The sequence below is a fragment of the Crassostrea angulata genome, chromosome 1 (assembly GCF_025612915.1).
Source record: "Crassostrea angulata isolate pt1a10 chromosome 1, ASM2561291v2, whole genome shotgun sequence".
Taxonomy (NCBI): domain Eukaryota; kingdom Metazoa; phylum Mollusca; class Bivalvia; order Ostreida; family Ostreidae; genus Magallana; species Magallana angulata.
The window spans coordinates 40,359,093-40,375,415 of record NC_069111.1 but is presented as its reverse complement, the minus strand read 5'-3'; the positions used below and the strand labels follow the sequence as shown (position 1 = coordinate 40,375,415).

At 31.8% G+C, this 16,323-nt stretch overlaps 2 protein-coding genes across 2 annotated transcripts; one reads left to right on the top strand and one right to left on the bottom strand.

Moving 5' to 3' along the window:
- Positions 1 to 221: 221 nt before the first annotated feature.
- Positions 222 to 11,308, top strand: LOC128157015 (condensin-2 complex subunit H2-like). Its single transcript, XM_052819367.1, has 20 exons — positions 222 to 328; positions 1,625 to 1,758; positions 1,890 to 1,991; positions 2,207 to 2,262; positions 2,758 to 2,839; positions 3,295 to 3,363; positions 3,557 to 3,636; positions 3,809 to 3,948; positions 4,179 to 4,295; positions 4,537 to 4,625; positions 4,935 to 5,000; positions 5,432 to 5,501; positions 5,647 to 5,763; positions 6,379 to 6,503; positions 6,862 to 6,910; positions 6,987 to 7,124; positions 7,305 to 7,372; positions 8,874 to 8,975; positions 9,569 to 9,715; positions 10,552 to 11,308. Exons 2-20 carry the CDS (start codon positions 1,633 to 1,635, stop codon positions 10,693 to 10,695), a joined length of 1,887 nt encoding a protein of 628 aa, XP_052675327.1. The 5' UTR covers positions 222 to 328; positions 1,625 to 1,632; the 3' UTR covers positions 10,696 to 11,308.
- A 203-nt stretch (positions 11,309 to 11,511) lies between these two features.
- Positions 11,512 to 14,166, bottom strand: LOC128166553 (toll-like receptor 4). Its single transcript, XM_052831806.1, has one exon. The coding sequence runs from the start codon at positions 14,143 to 14,145 to the stop codon at positions 12,076 to 12,078; it is 2,070 nt and encodes a 689-aa protein (XP_052687766.1). The 5' UTR covers positions 14,146 to 14,166; the 3' UTR covers positions 11,512 to 12,075.
- Positions 14,167 to 16,323: the final 2,157 nt, after the last annotated feature.

The window sequence follows — 16,323 nt, the reverse complement described above, 5'->3', positions numbered from 1 at the left end:
TATGTTTAATTAGCATCAACTCTTTGGATCATTCAAGAAAAATTAATAGATAATCCTATGTTTTCAATAAAAAAAATAATCTAGGAGGAAAAACTTCAAAACTAATCATATTCTGATGAAAAATACAACTGTTCAATGCTAAAGCGGAGAGATTTTTCTTTCGATCATTTTGATTAGTTCAAAAAGTTTCAGGATTATCCAATGAAAAATAGTTTGATTAAAAGTCCATGGCGAAGCTCAAAAGCGGGAATACAAACATGGAGAAATGTCAACATTACGAAATGGAAAGTCACCTGTATTGAATTAAATTGAAGTGGCAGTATTTACGGTAATTTGTTCTACAGTGTCTTGCGATTGATAAACTGCTCTTATTAGAGAAAAACAGCAAGATTCAATCGGTTGTTTCTCTCAAGGCCATATGGTGGTATAAAAGTATACGGCATTTGTAACCACTTTAGTTGTTGTTGTGTTTTTTAGGAGACAACTGTTATGGAAAAACTGTTGGGTTTCTAACTTTATTTCATTTTACATTTTTAGGCTATGTGACGTGTGTTGATAATAAACAGTATATTACTTCATAAATAATTACAGATTTAAGAAAAATAAACAGCAATTTGAGATATGAACTTGGTTGATCATGTGATTAAATCCTGTGAAGCCTGATGGGCTTCTCATAAAAAAAGGTTTGATCAGGTACCAACCAAGTTCATATCCCTTTTTAACATGCTATTTATTTCTTATATTTACATTTGAAAATGGCAAAGCAATCAGAATCGTTAATATGACTGTTTTTTTACGTTTACAATATTTCAGTGTGGTTATCATTGTGACTTAATTCACGGAAATGTTCACCCAGAATTGAAGGTTTTCACTATTCTATATATTGTAGTATAAATAAACAAGACGGAAACGTCTTTCAACATCATCCCAGGTTCATTCTTTTCAGTTTGCCTCTGAATTACAAAATAACAAAGATAACAAAGATTTACATATTTATTAAGCAAAATCAAATATTGAACATAAATAACATTGTTTGATTCCGGTTATAACCTAAGAAGGAGAAATGAAAATTTACCTTAATGAATGCCGAAAAAGGGGAGAGGGGGAGAGCTTGGTCCGTAGACCAACAAGAGAGTCTCTCGACAGCCCTCTGACGGCTGTATTTATATACTTACAGACAATAGAATTTAAATAACAATAGACAGGGCATCAATAGTCTTAAACAAAATATAAACGGAGTATAAATTTCCGGAATCAAATATATACAAATTCATATAGATATACCACAATATATAGGTTCATATAAGAAAGCATATTTGCAAATGTAAATAATCTAAATACATGTATTGAATCTTATGCATAAGATTATACATCTTAAGGATAACATTTACCAGAGAGCAAAAAAATTCTACAAATAGAAACAAAAAACTACTTTTTGTACATTGCTACAAACAGTTTTTAACAGAAAATAAAATGAAAAAATTAGTCCAAATTTCCAGTTTGTTTCAGTTTTAATCTACCTTTAATATTTTTTGAAATCTCAAACCCGAGTAAACGTAATACTTTGTGCATCCACACAACTTTGAATTCTTGATATGGTGTTAAATATATTTTTCATTTTTAGATCAAATTATGGGGTTATCAAATATGCAAGACGATTTGGAATCCAGGTTTGCTAATTTACTGCAGCCTATCCGAGACCTGACTAAGAACTGGGATGTAGACATAGCATCATCTCTAGAGGACTATCTAGAAGAAGTAGAAAATTACTTTGTCAATTTGGTTTTACTCAAATATCTTTTATAAACAAGATAAATGTGATGATTTAGTTTTACAGGTTGGAAAATAGTTTTTGATACAATATACTTTGTTTTCAATTTATTCCTTAGCTTGACAAGATAGTGATAACATTCGATGGAGGGATAACCACTATGAATTTTGCTGAAGCTGCCATGCTAATTCAAGGCTCTGTTTGTGTTTTTGGCAAAAAGGTTTGGATAAGACTGTTTACTTATACAGAATATCAGGTTTTTTCTTTGATGTACGGTATACATGATCAAAAGTAAATGAAATAATGACACCTAGTGATTTGAAAAGGAATATGTTAATGAACTTAAAAGCATAAAGTTTACCAAGATTTTTTGTAAAATATTATTGTTTTCTTTAATCTAAATTGAATGGTTAAATTACATGATTTTTGTTGCAGGTGGAATATCTATATTCCTTGGTTTATCAAGTTTTGGACTTGCTGGCAAGTAAAAAGTAAATCTCTTTATATATTGATTTATTTTAATCCTTTATTTTGTTGCTTGAAAAAAAAAGAACTAATCAAGTAGAGGTACATGATATACTCACTGTAAAGTCATGTGAATAGCACACACTGATACTGGTGAATTACCCAGAAAGCACACTCACCAATATGGCGCATGAAACCTGAGTCTACTAATTCTTCAGATATTAAGAAGCATAGTGAAAAAAAGAAAGAAGTATATATTTGTTCCTATCTCCATATTTGAAACATACCCCTCACTTCTCAGCAGCTTTTGGCTTAAATAAGTTGGTGTTACATGTATACACAAGACTTTACAATAATTCATGTCAAATTCTAAAGCAAGTCTGTTGTGTATGTGGTCTGTTGTATAGTAAAGAAACCAGTTTATCATGTACGTTCATTTTTTGTCATTATTTCAAGAGTCAAGACAAACAATAAATAAAAGTTAAGTAACTATTAAAATAAACTTAACAATACATTTGTAGAAAACAGAACAAACAGTCCTCGGTTAATAACAATGGAGATGATGAGGATGCAGCTGATTTTGACAGAAATGAAGATGAAGAGGTTATTTTACTTGAAATACATATAGATACCGTGAAAGCAGAAATATCTATTTGGAATTTTTTTATTTATTTCATTGGATATGTTAGATATCTATTTAACATTGTAAGTGTTGTTAGTGTTAGAAAAATGAAATGAAATACTAAGAACTCATTTTAGATCATGCATCACAGAAATTAATTATTTCATCCAAAAATAACATTTCTTCTAAAATACATGTAAATATGCAAACCCTCTTATCATTATATTTTGAACTATTATGAATTTTAACAACAAAAAACCTGCAGTAAGAACAATAGGATTACAAAAAGGGTCGTTTTTTGATATTTTTTTTATTCCTTAAATGTATCGATAGATAAACCCTTATTACAAAAGGTTTTTTTTCCTATAAGTTTTGTACTAAATGTACATGTATATGCATGTTTCTATAGACTAACCGTCTTTCTTTGCACCTATAGTTCCTGAGCCTAGATGATATCCAACAGCACAAGAAAATTGTCCTGAAGGAAGATGAATATGGAAACAAGGTTTGTTTATTCATGGCTGAAATCCTGTCACTAGTCAATTTATAAAGCTTGATGTTTTATTATAATATTTTGTGGCTTTAATTTTACAAAATCCTAGCTCACAATTAAAATAACATAAGAGAAGTTTATTTTTGAGGGGTGACTTATGTTTGTCATCAGACTTTGATTTCCAGTATTTTGTTTTTGTCTGTAGAATGTGATGCCTGTTCCTTTGATGCCTCTCTCCCTGACTCCTTTAGAGGAAGGAGAAAAGGGAGATGACCCTTTGTTAAGGTAAATTTTAACTTTTCTGTCTTTCCATCCATGTCCAACACATATTTTACATTTTGAACAACAATTAGTTTAAGATATGTTTTATGTAAAGTCCCTTTGAAGTAAATTTTTTAAACTACCTTATATGCCATCAGTAGATTAAATGTTTTCAAGATTGAATTTTCTATTTCAGTAAGAAGGGAGAGGTTTTGGCCAGCAGGAATGACTTTAATATGAACACCTGTTCTGTCCATGAGACTGGCACGCTTCTACTGGACATGTCTTTCATGGCACCTCTGCAAAAGGCTCTGGCAGACTGTGTATCTATACAAGGTAAGATCATTTTATACCCATATACCCCACAACTCAAGATATAATTTCACAAAAGTTCTTAAGAATACATGTACCAGTATCAAAAATATAGTAGAGTTCTCAAGTACACAAATATTAAACCACAAACACCAAGTGTCATAAAAGAAATCAAGAAGTCAAAATCAAAATACACACATGTACCTAATAAAATATATGAAAGATGAATACAAAAAAAATCCTTTGTGTAATAGGTGCATCCTTGGACACCATACAGGAAGAGAGTGCTGACCAGTGTACACAGGGAATGATGGGAAGAGACAATGTAGAGGATGTGGAAGCCGAGACCTGCCAACCACCAGATGTCTCAAGTAGGCACTCTCTCTCTCTCTCTCTCTCTCTCTCTCTCTCTCTCTCTCTCTCTCTCTCCATTTACTTTCTTCTTTGTCTATGAAATGCATGTCCTTCTTCCATTTCATTTTACACATATACTTATGGAGAGGGTTTTAAAAGAATGCAGTACTATGGGTTCTGGTTGTATTAATTTTATAAATAAAATAAAAAGTAAATACTTGTGTATCAACATGTTCTCATCATATATTTCATCCTAAGTGGGAGAGCATGCTGATGATGTAGAACCCCTGGACCCTGTCCCCATGGAGGATGAGGTGGATGGAAACGTCCCTCCCAACAACAGAGAAGTAAGTGTAGTGGGTTTTATTCGGATATGAATTTTGATTTTAAATTTATTTCATTCTTTATGCTCCTTTATGCTTTAAGTGTCAGTCATTGGGTTACATTACTTACCCTGTAATCCATGCATGACTTTTATTGTAAAAAACTTTAAGCACAATTTTGTGAAATTTTACTTAATTCCAGGCATAAGTTCTTAGGCTTACAAATATATTATTCGTACAACATTCAAAATTTAATGTATCAGTATTTTGTGAGCACTATTTGGTAGATAATCATGTGAATGTTACCTTCCTATTTTTGAATATGTTTTTCAGAGTTTAGATACTCAAATTCTGCGAAGATCTGAGAGAAAAAAAGTACAAATTGTACCTCCTAAACCTGTAAGTGTTCATCTGGATTCTTTTATGATTCAATTTATGTGATATGTTTAACAAAATTTTACATACACAACATAAGAGTAAAGTAAAATATACAGTACACCAAAGTTTTCTTACCGGTAAATTAATGAGTTGATTAATGAACATTTTTTTTTTAAAGTTTATTTCTTCGTATAGTATCACAACTTTTCCAAATCATAGGGGGGGGGGGGGGGGGGGGGATAAGGGGTTGGCAATAAGGAATGCAAATTTGTGATGTGAAGTTAATTTATTGAAACAAATAAATATTTGTGATGCTTAGTTTTTTAAGTAGAAAATTAAAGCATCCTGATTGCATTTAGATTTGTAAATATAAAAAAATCAGCAAGGAATTCTTTTAACGCAATAGAGTGGTGAACCTGTATTATGTACACTTGCATTTAAATTCTTGACAGATCATTGATCACTGGAAAATGATTGACCCTCATGAACCAGGTCATACTGCTGAGAGGAATGTCAAAAGAGGTGAATATCAATGCATTCAAGTCAGAAACAAAATATATATGATGGGATAAAGATAAGCTGTAGATGAATGGAGGTTTAAAGTAAAAAAGTGATTGTATCTGAATTTATTGTAAATCTAAGTTAAATCACATATCTTTTTCTACAGGGAAGACATTCAAGATCCCAGAAAATGTTGATGATAGACTTTCAAACAAGAGAAAAAGGAAAAGGCAGCCAGAGATCAAGAAATTATGTCCCCTGACCCAGTTTGTTTGTCAAACATGTATGTAGGCTTTACCACATTTCACTTTTAAGGTGGTATGGGACACTTCCATGTTGTGACGTATTGTTTATCAAAATAAACAATAAAACAAAGTGTAATTACATACATGTAAGTAGTTTCTTTACCAATATTGTCACCTAACAGCCTAGCACAGTGGGTTGGAGGGTTTACTACAAATCTGTAAGTCATTAGTTCGAATCCCGCTGAGGGTTTTACAATTTTTACCTCTCCAAATAATTTTAAAAGCTATTTTTAGGGTTTAAAGAGTAAAATTCTAAATCAGTGAAAGTATTTCAGTTTTAATGTACTTTATTCAGCATTAATAGTATCGACAAATGTCCCATTCCACCTTAAGCACACACAAAGAACCAAATCCTTTAAAAAAAAGAAGATAGTTTTTAAAATAAGTATGGGAATATAAAAAACTTCTACTATTAAAATAAAACCCACTGTAGCAGATATTCCAATCAGAAAAAACTGTAACATTTAGCTTTGTATTCTGTCAAAAGTATATCAAAGTGGTTTGAAATATGTGTTGGGAAATCTTTTACACACAAAAACATTTCTGAGTGTATGTACAGAAGTAAACCATTAAACTTAACTTTTGTATTGTAGTCACAAATGTGGAGAAATACCCAAAGAATCCTCTGAAAGTGGTTTCATTTCCAGAGCTGGACAAACCATTTTGGACCGAATACAAAAGAAGACAGGCCCTATCAAGGAAAGAGAGCAAAGTGAAGGTAGATCTATGCAATTGATGTTAGATATATATGATAGACACTGCTTGATATTATACATGTAGTTATAATTCAGGAAATATTGTATTAAACACACTTCCATAAAAACTGGAACCCCCCCCCCCCCCAAAAAAAAAAAAAAGAAATCATGATGTCCCAGATTGCAAACACATGAGAAAAACTTTCCTGTTGTTAATGGATTCTTTGCTTGACTGTACTATTCTTAACTCTGAAATCTTAGTATTTTGGTAGCAGCATTCACCTTTTAAAAGTTACTTTTTTCAATCATGATATCAAATGTTCATTTCTCATAGAGGGATTTATATTTTCATTTGAATTTATATTTTCACTGTATTTTCAGATGGCTTATGTGGAGGAGGAATTCACAGAGGAACAAGAGGAGCAAGAAGGTGAGAATTTTAAAGAATGAGAAAAGAATTACATATGTCCAGAATTTCAATACATTGACTGTTTATTTTAACACAGATTTCCATGAAGATAGTGGCAATGATGCGGCCGATATCTTGTTGCCGCAGATGAATGAGGATCGGCTGTTTGACGCCATTAATTCTGCAGTGGATGATGCCCCATTCTCTGCAGTGACAGGGTCCTCGGAACATAATGGTTAGGAAGGGATTTATACATGTGGCAGACAATCAACAAATGCAATTTATAATGTAATTTAAAAAGAACTGATAAACTACTGAATAATTTTTATATTTTTGAAGGAGAATGAGCATATTTTTTTTTAAAAACTTTATGATGCTTTTTTTTTTAAGTTTGCAGAACATACTGTTTTTTCAGGTTTCAGTGCCTCGTTTAATAAGGGTATTATAATTAATGACTATGAAGACCTTGTCAAACAACATGTGGTGAGTCCTCTTTAATCTGCTGAATTAGATAAGTTTAAAATATTTAAGAATCCAATGCTTTATTCTCTATAACAACAATGCTCAGCACTCACTGAAATTATGTCAGAGTTCAAAATAACAATATACTTTCTCAAGTTGAAAAAACCCCAACATTTATTCATGGATTTGCAATGAATTTTACAGTAAGTCAGATGTTAAGTCCATTTGTCCTACAGAATAACAAATATGTAAGAGAATATTGGATCTAATTTAACCTTTATATGTCAATTAATTGCTTTCGTCCAACCAATTCATCCAAAGATTACCAACGTAAATATTAGTATTTACATTCTCAGAATTTTTTAAAAGTCAATAGATTTAACACTGTTTTCAGCAGAGGGCAAACATTTGATTTAAGGAATGAATTCAATATTTATTTGTTTTATACAATATAAAATGTTTTGGGGCAGTTTATCCTTTAAACCACAAAGCAGTTTATAAAAAAGCATACTTAATTACTGTCCCAAACCATTTTATATCGTATAAAACTAATAAATATTGAATTCATTGCATATAATTTAATTGTTTGTAATTAGTTGTAGATGTAGTTGTAGAGAAACAGTCATTTGACATTTAAAATGACATCAAATTGTACAAAATTCAAACATAACACAGGTGGATTAATATGTTTTGACGTTAGTTTAAAGGGGAAGGAAACTAAAAATATGTTGTACAATAAATCTACTATAATTGTAAATGGTATTTATTTTCATTAAAAACCCCGGAACAATGAATAAATCAAGAAAATCGATCGCTTAATTTAAATTTCAGTAAGCAAAGAATTTGACTTGAATTTAGAAAATTTAATCGAGGTCGTTTTCAACTTTGAATGATAGCAGATTAACAGCTGCCATGCATTTACTTATAAAAATGCATATATTTATGTATACAATGATACATGTATTTATTCTTTAGATTGACGTTCTTTAGATTGACGTGTGAACTCAAACATTATCAATTTTGTTTAGTCGATTACTTGAGTAACAGAAAGGCATAAACCAGTGTTAATTATATTCAGAGCACTGTGTACATTCATTTGTATATGTAAACCAAACCGGAATAGATGGTGTGACGTCAAAATAATTAATTTTTTTGGTTTTTAATACAAAAGAGTTCTACATCATGTCAGCCTCCAGAAAATACGATATCTCCAACTTCAAATGTTAATTAAGGCTTAATTACGTATTTTATTTTCAAAACAGCATGACCACGTGATAATTTACACCAATTTATTAAAATAAATAAATTATGTTTTTGACTTTCCTTCCCCTTTAACTGTGAAAGGCAACATTCTTTATACAATATTAAACAATTTTTTAGCCAATCAGAAATTGCGTTAAAACCAGAATTAAATTATTCATAGGTGACCTAATTTTAATGAGATATTAATGTATTTAAATAATGACTTGAGTCAATGATCAATGATGATTGGAAATGAGAAAAGAATTTCTTTTGTGAACAGGAGCAGTACATGGCCAGTGCCCAGGAGTATGTCAAGATGACAGAGTTGTCTCGGAGGGTGTCTGAGTGGGAGGAGAGGGTCCTCCCCAAACTAGAGGAGGAGGTCAGCAATCCAGTCAATATATATTACATAAAAATACACTCACTCTACTAATTCTGATTCATTATTTATAAAAGACCGAATTTTTTAATCACAAGACTAAAGTACTATTAACTAAAGGAAAACCAATATTTGTTAAGATTATCATGACAACAGTTTTTAATTTGCTTTGATGTTACATCAGTTGGTACTCAGAATACCATGGGTATTTCCCCTCTAAATTTTGTTTCAATTTCATCCTGACCTGGTTGGTATTTTGAAGAATAAGAGGAGTACCCAAATATTTTATTTACTCTAATAGGTGGGAAGGTATGTCCCAATTATAATAAAAATAAGTGCCTGTGTTGACTTATCGTACATGATCATGTACTGACTGATTTAAAGTATAGTTGTCTTTTGTCTACGTATTTGTACTTAAAATGAAGTAACTTTCATTCCCCATGACTTTATTACATTTTGTAAACTTGACAGATATAACAAATTACATTTATAGCGAAGCGAAAACGCCTGTAACTGGCACTTCATTATAAGCGTGTTTTTCTGTACATTGTGACACATGTATTTCTGTCATAAAAGTTTATCTTTTATTCCATCAGGACACCCATGATCCGTTTGATATAAACAAATATGGAAGTCTGCTGATTGGATCCTTAAAGAAGGAGTCCAACACTGCATTCAAGGAGGTGGTCAAAGCCAAGAAGACCTATGAAATCTCCAGGATATTTCTAGCTTCCCTCATGCTGGTAAGTATGGCTTCTCTTGATTGCCAAACTGTGTTGGTGTAGATGAAATTACCACAATAACTTCTTTTTCCTGAGATCAGGAGCCATTGACATTGAAGATGACATCGGGATGTAACCACTACATGTACATTTATATTCATTAAGCATTATAGTACATTTATATTCATTAAACGTTATAGTACATTTATATTCATTAAGCATTATAGTATCATTTTTTTTCTGGACTTTGTCTTGCAATTGGATATCACAATTCCTCTTTTTGGGGAAGTCAACACAATAAAAGTAATGTCCAGTCTTTGAAAAAGTACTGATGAAGGCAGTCCATGAAGAAAATAATTCCTAAGAATTTTTGAATTGTAGTCAGTGATGATAAAACTGAATATGACTCAGAAAAGGAGAGGATTATCCTTGTTCACCATATTTTTTATCGTTTACATCTAACATGTATTCTTCAGCACCAATTCTATGTTTGCCTCTGACTTATTTATGATTTAAAGTATTTTGCTGTACAGATTCCTGATATAATAGGGCTGGGACGATACATACTTCGCTGATTCGGTACTTATCAAGAATGCGATGTGAAACATAATATGATACATTGCAACTAAAAGAAAACATGAAAAAGGGTTTAGAATTTATTGATTTTGTCAATGTATTACTGCGTGTCCAGAGTAACAGGTTTTCAATTCGGTGCAACTGATGGCAAAAGGTAAGGAAATCAGACATGCAAAAGTCTATGTGGGATATGGCTTTTTTTTCTTTTACTTTTATAAATATGTATGGTTAATGAATCACCTTAAATGAGAATTACAATAAAGTTGTTTATGTTTTGACAGGCCAACACAGGAAATGTGGAAATTGTTAGCAAAGGTGATTTAGAGGTCGGTATGGACAGGTTTGAATTACACTTGCTGTCCACAAAAAGACACTTTGAACATTTGGAGGAATATCAAGCCCCATCCATAGCTGACAAAGGATAATGGAATCAAGGAGTTGTGTTTTAGTCAGGAAAAATACTGTGTTTTCTGCCTGACAGAATTTTAAAAGGAAACTTTCAGCAATTTCTGTGATCATCTTTATACCCATTTTTACCTGTTTGAAAAAAAATAATCTAAAAACTTTCTTTGACGATTGATAAAATTGATTGATAATTCACTTAATACAATCTTTTTATTGTAAATTTACTGCTTTTCTTACTACACATTGACAAAGATGAATATATTCTACTGTAGATTTCTTTTTCGAGTACTTTATTTCGCAATTCGACTGTATTGCGTCAAATCAAGAGCATATGAAATCGCAAACACCAGATTTGTTTCATAGTTTTATTAGTTTTACGTCTGTCAGAAAAATAAAAGTGAGATTTTATAATCAAAGAGATGTTCCTCTCGCGATTTTACGCTGATATTGATTCATCATGTTTACCGGTAATTTGGAGTTTACAGCATAGTGAATAGTCAATGAAAGATTGTAATTTTTTCTTTTACTATGATTTCAAATGTGCATGTTATTTTTGGGTTATTGTCTGAGAAAAGATCACTAAATGTGTTTGTATATGATTGAAAGAAATATAAAGTCATACTTAGTCATTTATTTTCTTCTGTTTTTATGTTTCCTTATAAAAAGCAAAAAGGTTCAATTTATTTTTACATTTGCAAATTCCTTATATGAACCTATAGAATAGCAAAAAAGTTCAATTCTGTGTGAACCTTTTAACAACGCCACAATGATTACCGCACACGCTATTCGTTTGACTGTTGGATCATTGTAAACATAAAAACATGATCGTTATCTTAACTATTTGCCTTTCTCAAATTTAAATATAAGAAATAAACAGCTATGTTATTAAGTTCATTGGGATATGAACTTAATGTATGAGAAGCTGTTCGGGCTTCACATATGATTTGATCGTGTGACCCATCAAGTTCATATCGCAGTTAACTTTTGAACTTGGTTTTTAATTTCATAATTAAACTACAACTGATTAATGGTTATGTTATTTCCTGTTCTAACAGCTTTTGTAAAATATGACGGAAGTTTGTAGTGTAAGGAAATTTATTCTCCCTTCGTAAATTATTTTCTTGTTTAAAATTTCCTACTTGAACTTTTTTTCCTTTTTTAAAAAAAATTCAATTTATTGGTATTTTATTAATTTATGTGGTATGCTCTTGTAAATCGTACTTCTTTCACACAAGCAGATATGCGTAGTAGGATTTAAAGATCATACAACGCTTTTAACTCTCCAAGGTTTTCTATCTTTCTGTCATCATAACTCAAATTGCACATACTTTATACAGGCATTACACATGTAAGGCTTACATGTTTTAAAGTATCTTACTTAATATAAAAATGTCAGGAATTTACAACAATTTTTCTAATATTTTCCAATACAGTTTTAGTTCTTCCTCCGTGTTAGGTTTGTTAATGTAACTGTTCTTCTTGTAATACTGCAGGACCTCCAGAGAAAGTTCTTTTTGGGGAATATCTTCAAGCACTGTCATTATGACAACTTCACGATTCATGTGGCTTTCTTCTGTGATAGCCATTCGCAATTCGTATTTGCACCAATCACTTTTAAGATAGGCGTGTGACATGAACACAATTGTCTTCTTACTGGAATGAATCGCCGAGACAATGTTCCTTGAAATAGATTTTCCAGGAATAAAGTCTCTGAAATGAACGCAAACGTTAAGTCTAAGCTCCGGATTTCCCTCTAACTCCTCTAACACTCTGTCAACGAATGGTCTGTCTTCGTCAGCAAAAGACAGAAACGCGTCAAACTGATAGCCATCATTGCATCCCCCAATTGGAATGTATCGTTTCCGTCTGAGACGAAACAAGTACCAGCGATAGATGAGTGCCCAACGTTTCTTGTATACAACAAGAGCGATGACAGACAGAATGAAGAGAAGACAAATAGTCTGAACAGGATACAGCCATTCTCGTTGGTCCTTACCACATTCTTCCTTCAGATACTGATACCCATATGTTATGTTGCCTTTAATACCCGTACATTCTTCAGTTTTTAAAATATCCACCTTCGATGTAAACAACCATTCTAGAAAATCCAAGTTTTCGCAAGAACATAAAATCTTATTATGAAGAAGATTCACTTTTACCGTTTTGTTTTGACTTGTTGTGTCCAGCCTATCTCTGACTGATTTCGGAAGAGTTGCGAGTTTATTGCCGGAACAATCAATTAAAGTTAAAAACTTCAGATGACTTATATCTAAAGTCCATGACTCTATCTCGTTACTGCCAATGTAAAGCTCCTCTAAAAACATGCTATCCTTCAGCAGGTTTTTGTGGAGATGATTTATAAAGTTGTTTGTCATCTTCAAATATTTTAAAGATTTGAGCCCTTGGAAAACTTTTTTTGCCTCATTTGTGGCCATGAAAGGACCAAGTAAATTATAGCTGATGTTTAGTGTTGTAAGCTGTGTTAAGTTCTTGAAAAAACCATTCTTGATAAAACGGCATTGGCTGTGTGATAAGTCAAATGTTTTTATGCTGTTGAATTGAGGATTAACATCAATGGGACCTATCCACTCATAATATTCACCCCTGGAAAAGTCTATGTGTTCTAGTTGACTGTGATTTGCAATGTTCAAACGCGGAATGCAAGGAGTCCCCCATACCATGCCTGTTGCGATTAAGGTTTTAAGACTTAATGAAGTCACATGAACTAGGTATCCTACAGTTATATCTTTGCAGTAATGGCCGGTTTTGTTGTTCATATCTATCTCCAAATAAGTGTGTCGTCGTATTCCATAAAAGTATCTACGCGTTGAACATTGCTCACTAAAGTCAAGTTTCCGTAACTTGTTGAGGTTGACAATTTCTAACATATAGTAATCTAAATCAAATCGGTTTCCGCGAACAGATAGTTCTAGCAATGTCCTTGGCCAGAAGTAGATGCCACCTTGTTCCATAGTCTTAATATCGTTGTATGCAATATGAAAAGTTTGGAGTGAAGTCTTTGTAAGCAATGTTGAAATATTCCTCGGAAATGGAATAGTAACCTGAACGCGGTTGATATTGCTTGCAAAAATATGTTTAATTTTGGTCCTGTCGATTCCGTAGGCTGCATGAAACAAGTTATGTAAACCCAGTTTTGCATTGTTTGATATTGTTAACCATTCTAAATTTGAAAACGATGAAAAGCAACCCATTGGTATATTTTCCAAGTTGTTGTGTGAAATGTTGATGGCGCGCATTTTTTCGAAATCCCGGTTACAAAACACACTTGGGTTGCAGACGACCTTGTTGACGTGGCAATTCAGCACTGTAACATTTTTAGGTATAACAGACGCATTAAAAAATGTATTACAAGTCACAACTACATCGGATGAATTGTATGTGATGTTGCAAAAACAGGCCACCGAAGCAACTTTGGTGAATATGAAAACAACCGACGGTAATCTAAACATTTTTAAACAACCAATTTGATGTTTCCAGTTTATGATGGTAAACGATTTCCTCGGATTGCTAAGAGCAAGTGTTTCTTTTCACGAATTGACGAGTTTCCTGTGAATTATTTTGGGAATTGGTTTAATATAATTTATACATCAAGGAACAACCAAATTCATTATTAATTAGATATATAATTTACAAATCTTCCTTTATTAGATAAAATAATACTAATGCTCTGATAGTAGACACATGTATAATAATCGACAGGGTAGATTCCATTTCTGAAATCATCAACGTGTTTTGGTTCTCAGTTTAAACGTATCGTTATTATCTTCCAGATATGTTCTATTTAATTTTATTTAAATTAACATATTTTATTGAATAAATTCAGTAGCACTGAACAACAGATGTTATCTTTTCTCATGCATTACAAAATGAAATGAATTGATTCTGAAAGAAATTTTAGTTTAGTTTACTGGCAGTCTGTAAATTCAGAGAAAGAGAATAATCGGTTATTCCAACTTGTTCCGACCGATTAACTAGTAGATTTAGTTTATTTTCATGACTGTTTTGAATACCACATAAAACACAATAGGAATATTTTGTTTATGATTTGAAAATCAGTCGAGAAAACAATATGAAAAAATTCATGATTATTGTTCAAGAAATAATATCTCAGCTAAAATCTGTAAATAAAAGTTTCTTGACATCATGTAGCAATGTCGTAGTCTGAGTCAATTCAACTGAACGAAAATAAGGAGATCAATTTTACCAATGTAACCAAATGCATTTGTTATGCAAATGAAATAACGTGTCAAATAAACCTTGAAATAGATTCAGTAACTGTTACAATACTTAATTGTGATTTCAGTATTAATCATTAAGAGAAATTAATGATCGTGATCGTCACATTTTTTTAAAAGACGAAGAGATCTGCGAAGTAAATGATCAAAATTTAAAACAAAAATATTCATATTTTCTTCATTAAATAACGGTATTAGGTTATTGCCAAAAGTATATTGTGTCAAAGTTTAAGTTTAATATCTACCTATCAGCGCGTTTAAGTAAAAGACGCAATCGTCTTTGGGTATCAACGATGATGAGCCTATGGAGGTTCAATTCTTTATATTTACATTTGGAAATGTTTCGTTAAATGAACCTTTAGAATAGTAGAAAAGTTCAATTCTGTATGACCTTTAACATCGCCATAATGAGTACTCCTTGCGCAAATCGTTTGCCTGATGCATTATTTTAAACATAACAATGGATTTTAATAATTTTGAACTACGTATTTGCTTTTCTCAAATGCAAAGATAAGAAATTAATGGCAATGTTATGAAGTCCTTTAGGATATGAACTTAGTCGGTATATACGTGATCAAATATTTTGAGAAGCTCTTCGGTCTTGACAGGATTTGATCATGTGACCCGTGAAGATCATATCCTCTTGCTGTTTAATCCTAAATTAAACAAAATAATGGTCATCTCATTTCCTGTGCCAAAGGCTTTAATTTGTGAAATATAACAAAAGCTTAAGGTTTGTAGTGCAAGGAAATATGTGTGGTTTGTTTTTTTATTTTTCCTTCATAAATATTTTCCTGCTTTAATTCCCTATTTTGGACATGTAAAAAAATTAGATTTATAAATAGGTATGTTATTATTTAACACGATATTTTCATGTATACATTGTACTTTCATACACAATCAGATAGGCAGGATTTAAAGATCTTACAACTGAAAGCTGTTTCCCCTCTTTATAATTAAATCGCACGTACATTAACAGGCTTTACTCATGCAATCGTCTATAACTTTACCGCTTTACAGTATTTCATATATAATTGTTAAAAATTAAAAACAATTTTTCGATCATTTTCCAGTACAGATTTAATTCTTCCTCCGTGTTAGGTTTGTTGATTAAACTGTTCTTTTGGTAATACTGCAGGACCTCCAGAGAAAGTTCTTTTTGGTGAATATTCTCAAGCACTGTCATTATTACCTTTCAGTTCACCTACGAATGGCTCCTCTGTGATAGCCATTTGCAATTCGTATTTGTACCAATCACTTTTGAGATAGGCACGTGACATGAACACAATAGTCATACTATGAATTGATATGACGATGCTTCTTGAAATGAAATGAACCGAACGTTAAAATTAATCTCCGGATTTCCCTCCAAATCTTCTGAGACTTTAGTCT

Coding starts and splice junctions, on each gene's coding strand:
- LOC128157015 (XM_052819367.1), top strand. CDS start 1,633: ATGGGGTTATCAAATATGCAAGACGATTTGGAATCCAGGTTTGCTAAT. Junction 6,911..6,986: donor GGAACAAGAGGAGCAAGAAG/GTGAGAATTTTA, acceptor ATTTTAACACAG/ATTTCCATGAAGATAGTGGC. Junction 7,373..8,873: donor ACCTTGTCAAACAACATGTG/GTGAGTCCTCTT, acceptor TTTTGTGAACAG/GAGCAGTACATGGCCAGTGC.
- LOC128166553 (XM_052831806.1), bottom strand. CDS start 14,145: ATGTTTAGATTACCGTCGGTTGTTTTCATATTCACCAAAGTTGCTTCG.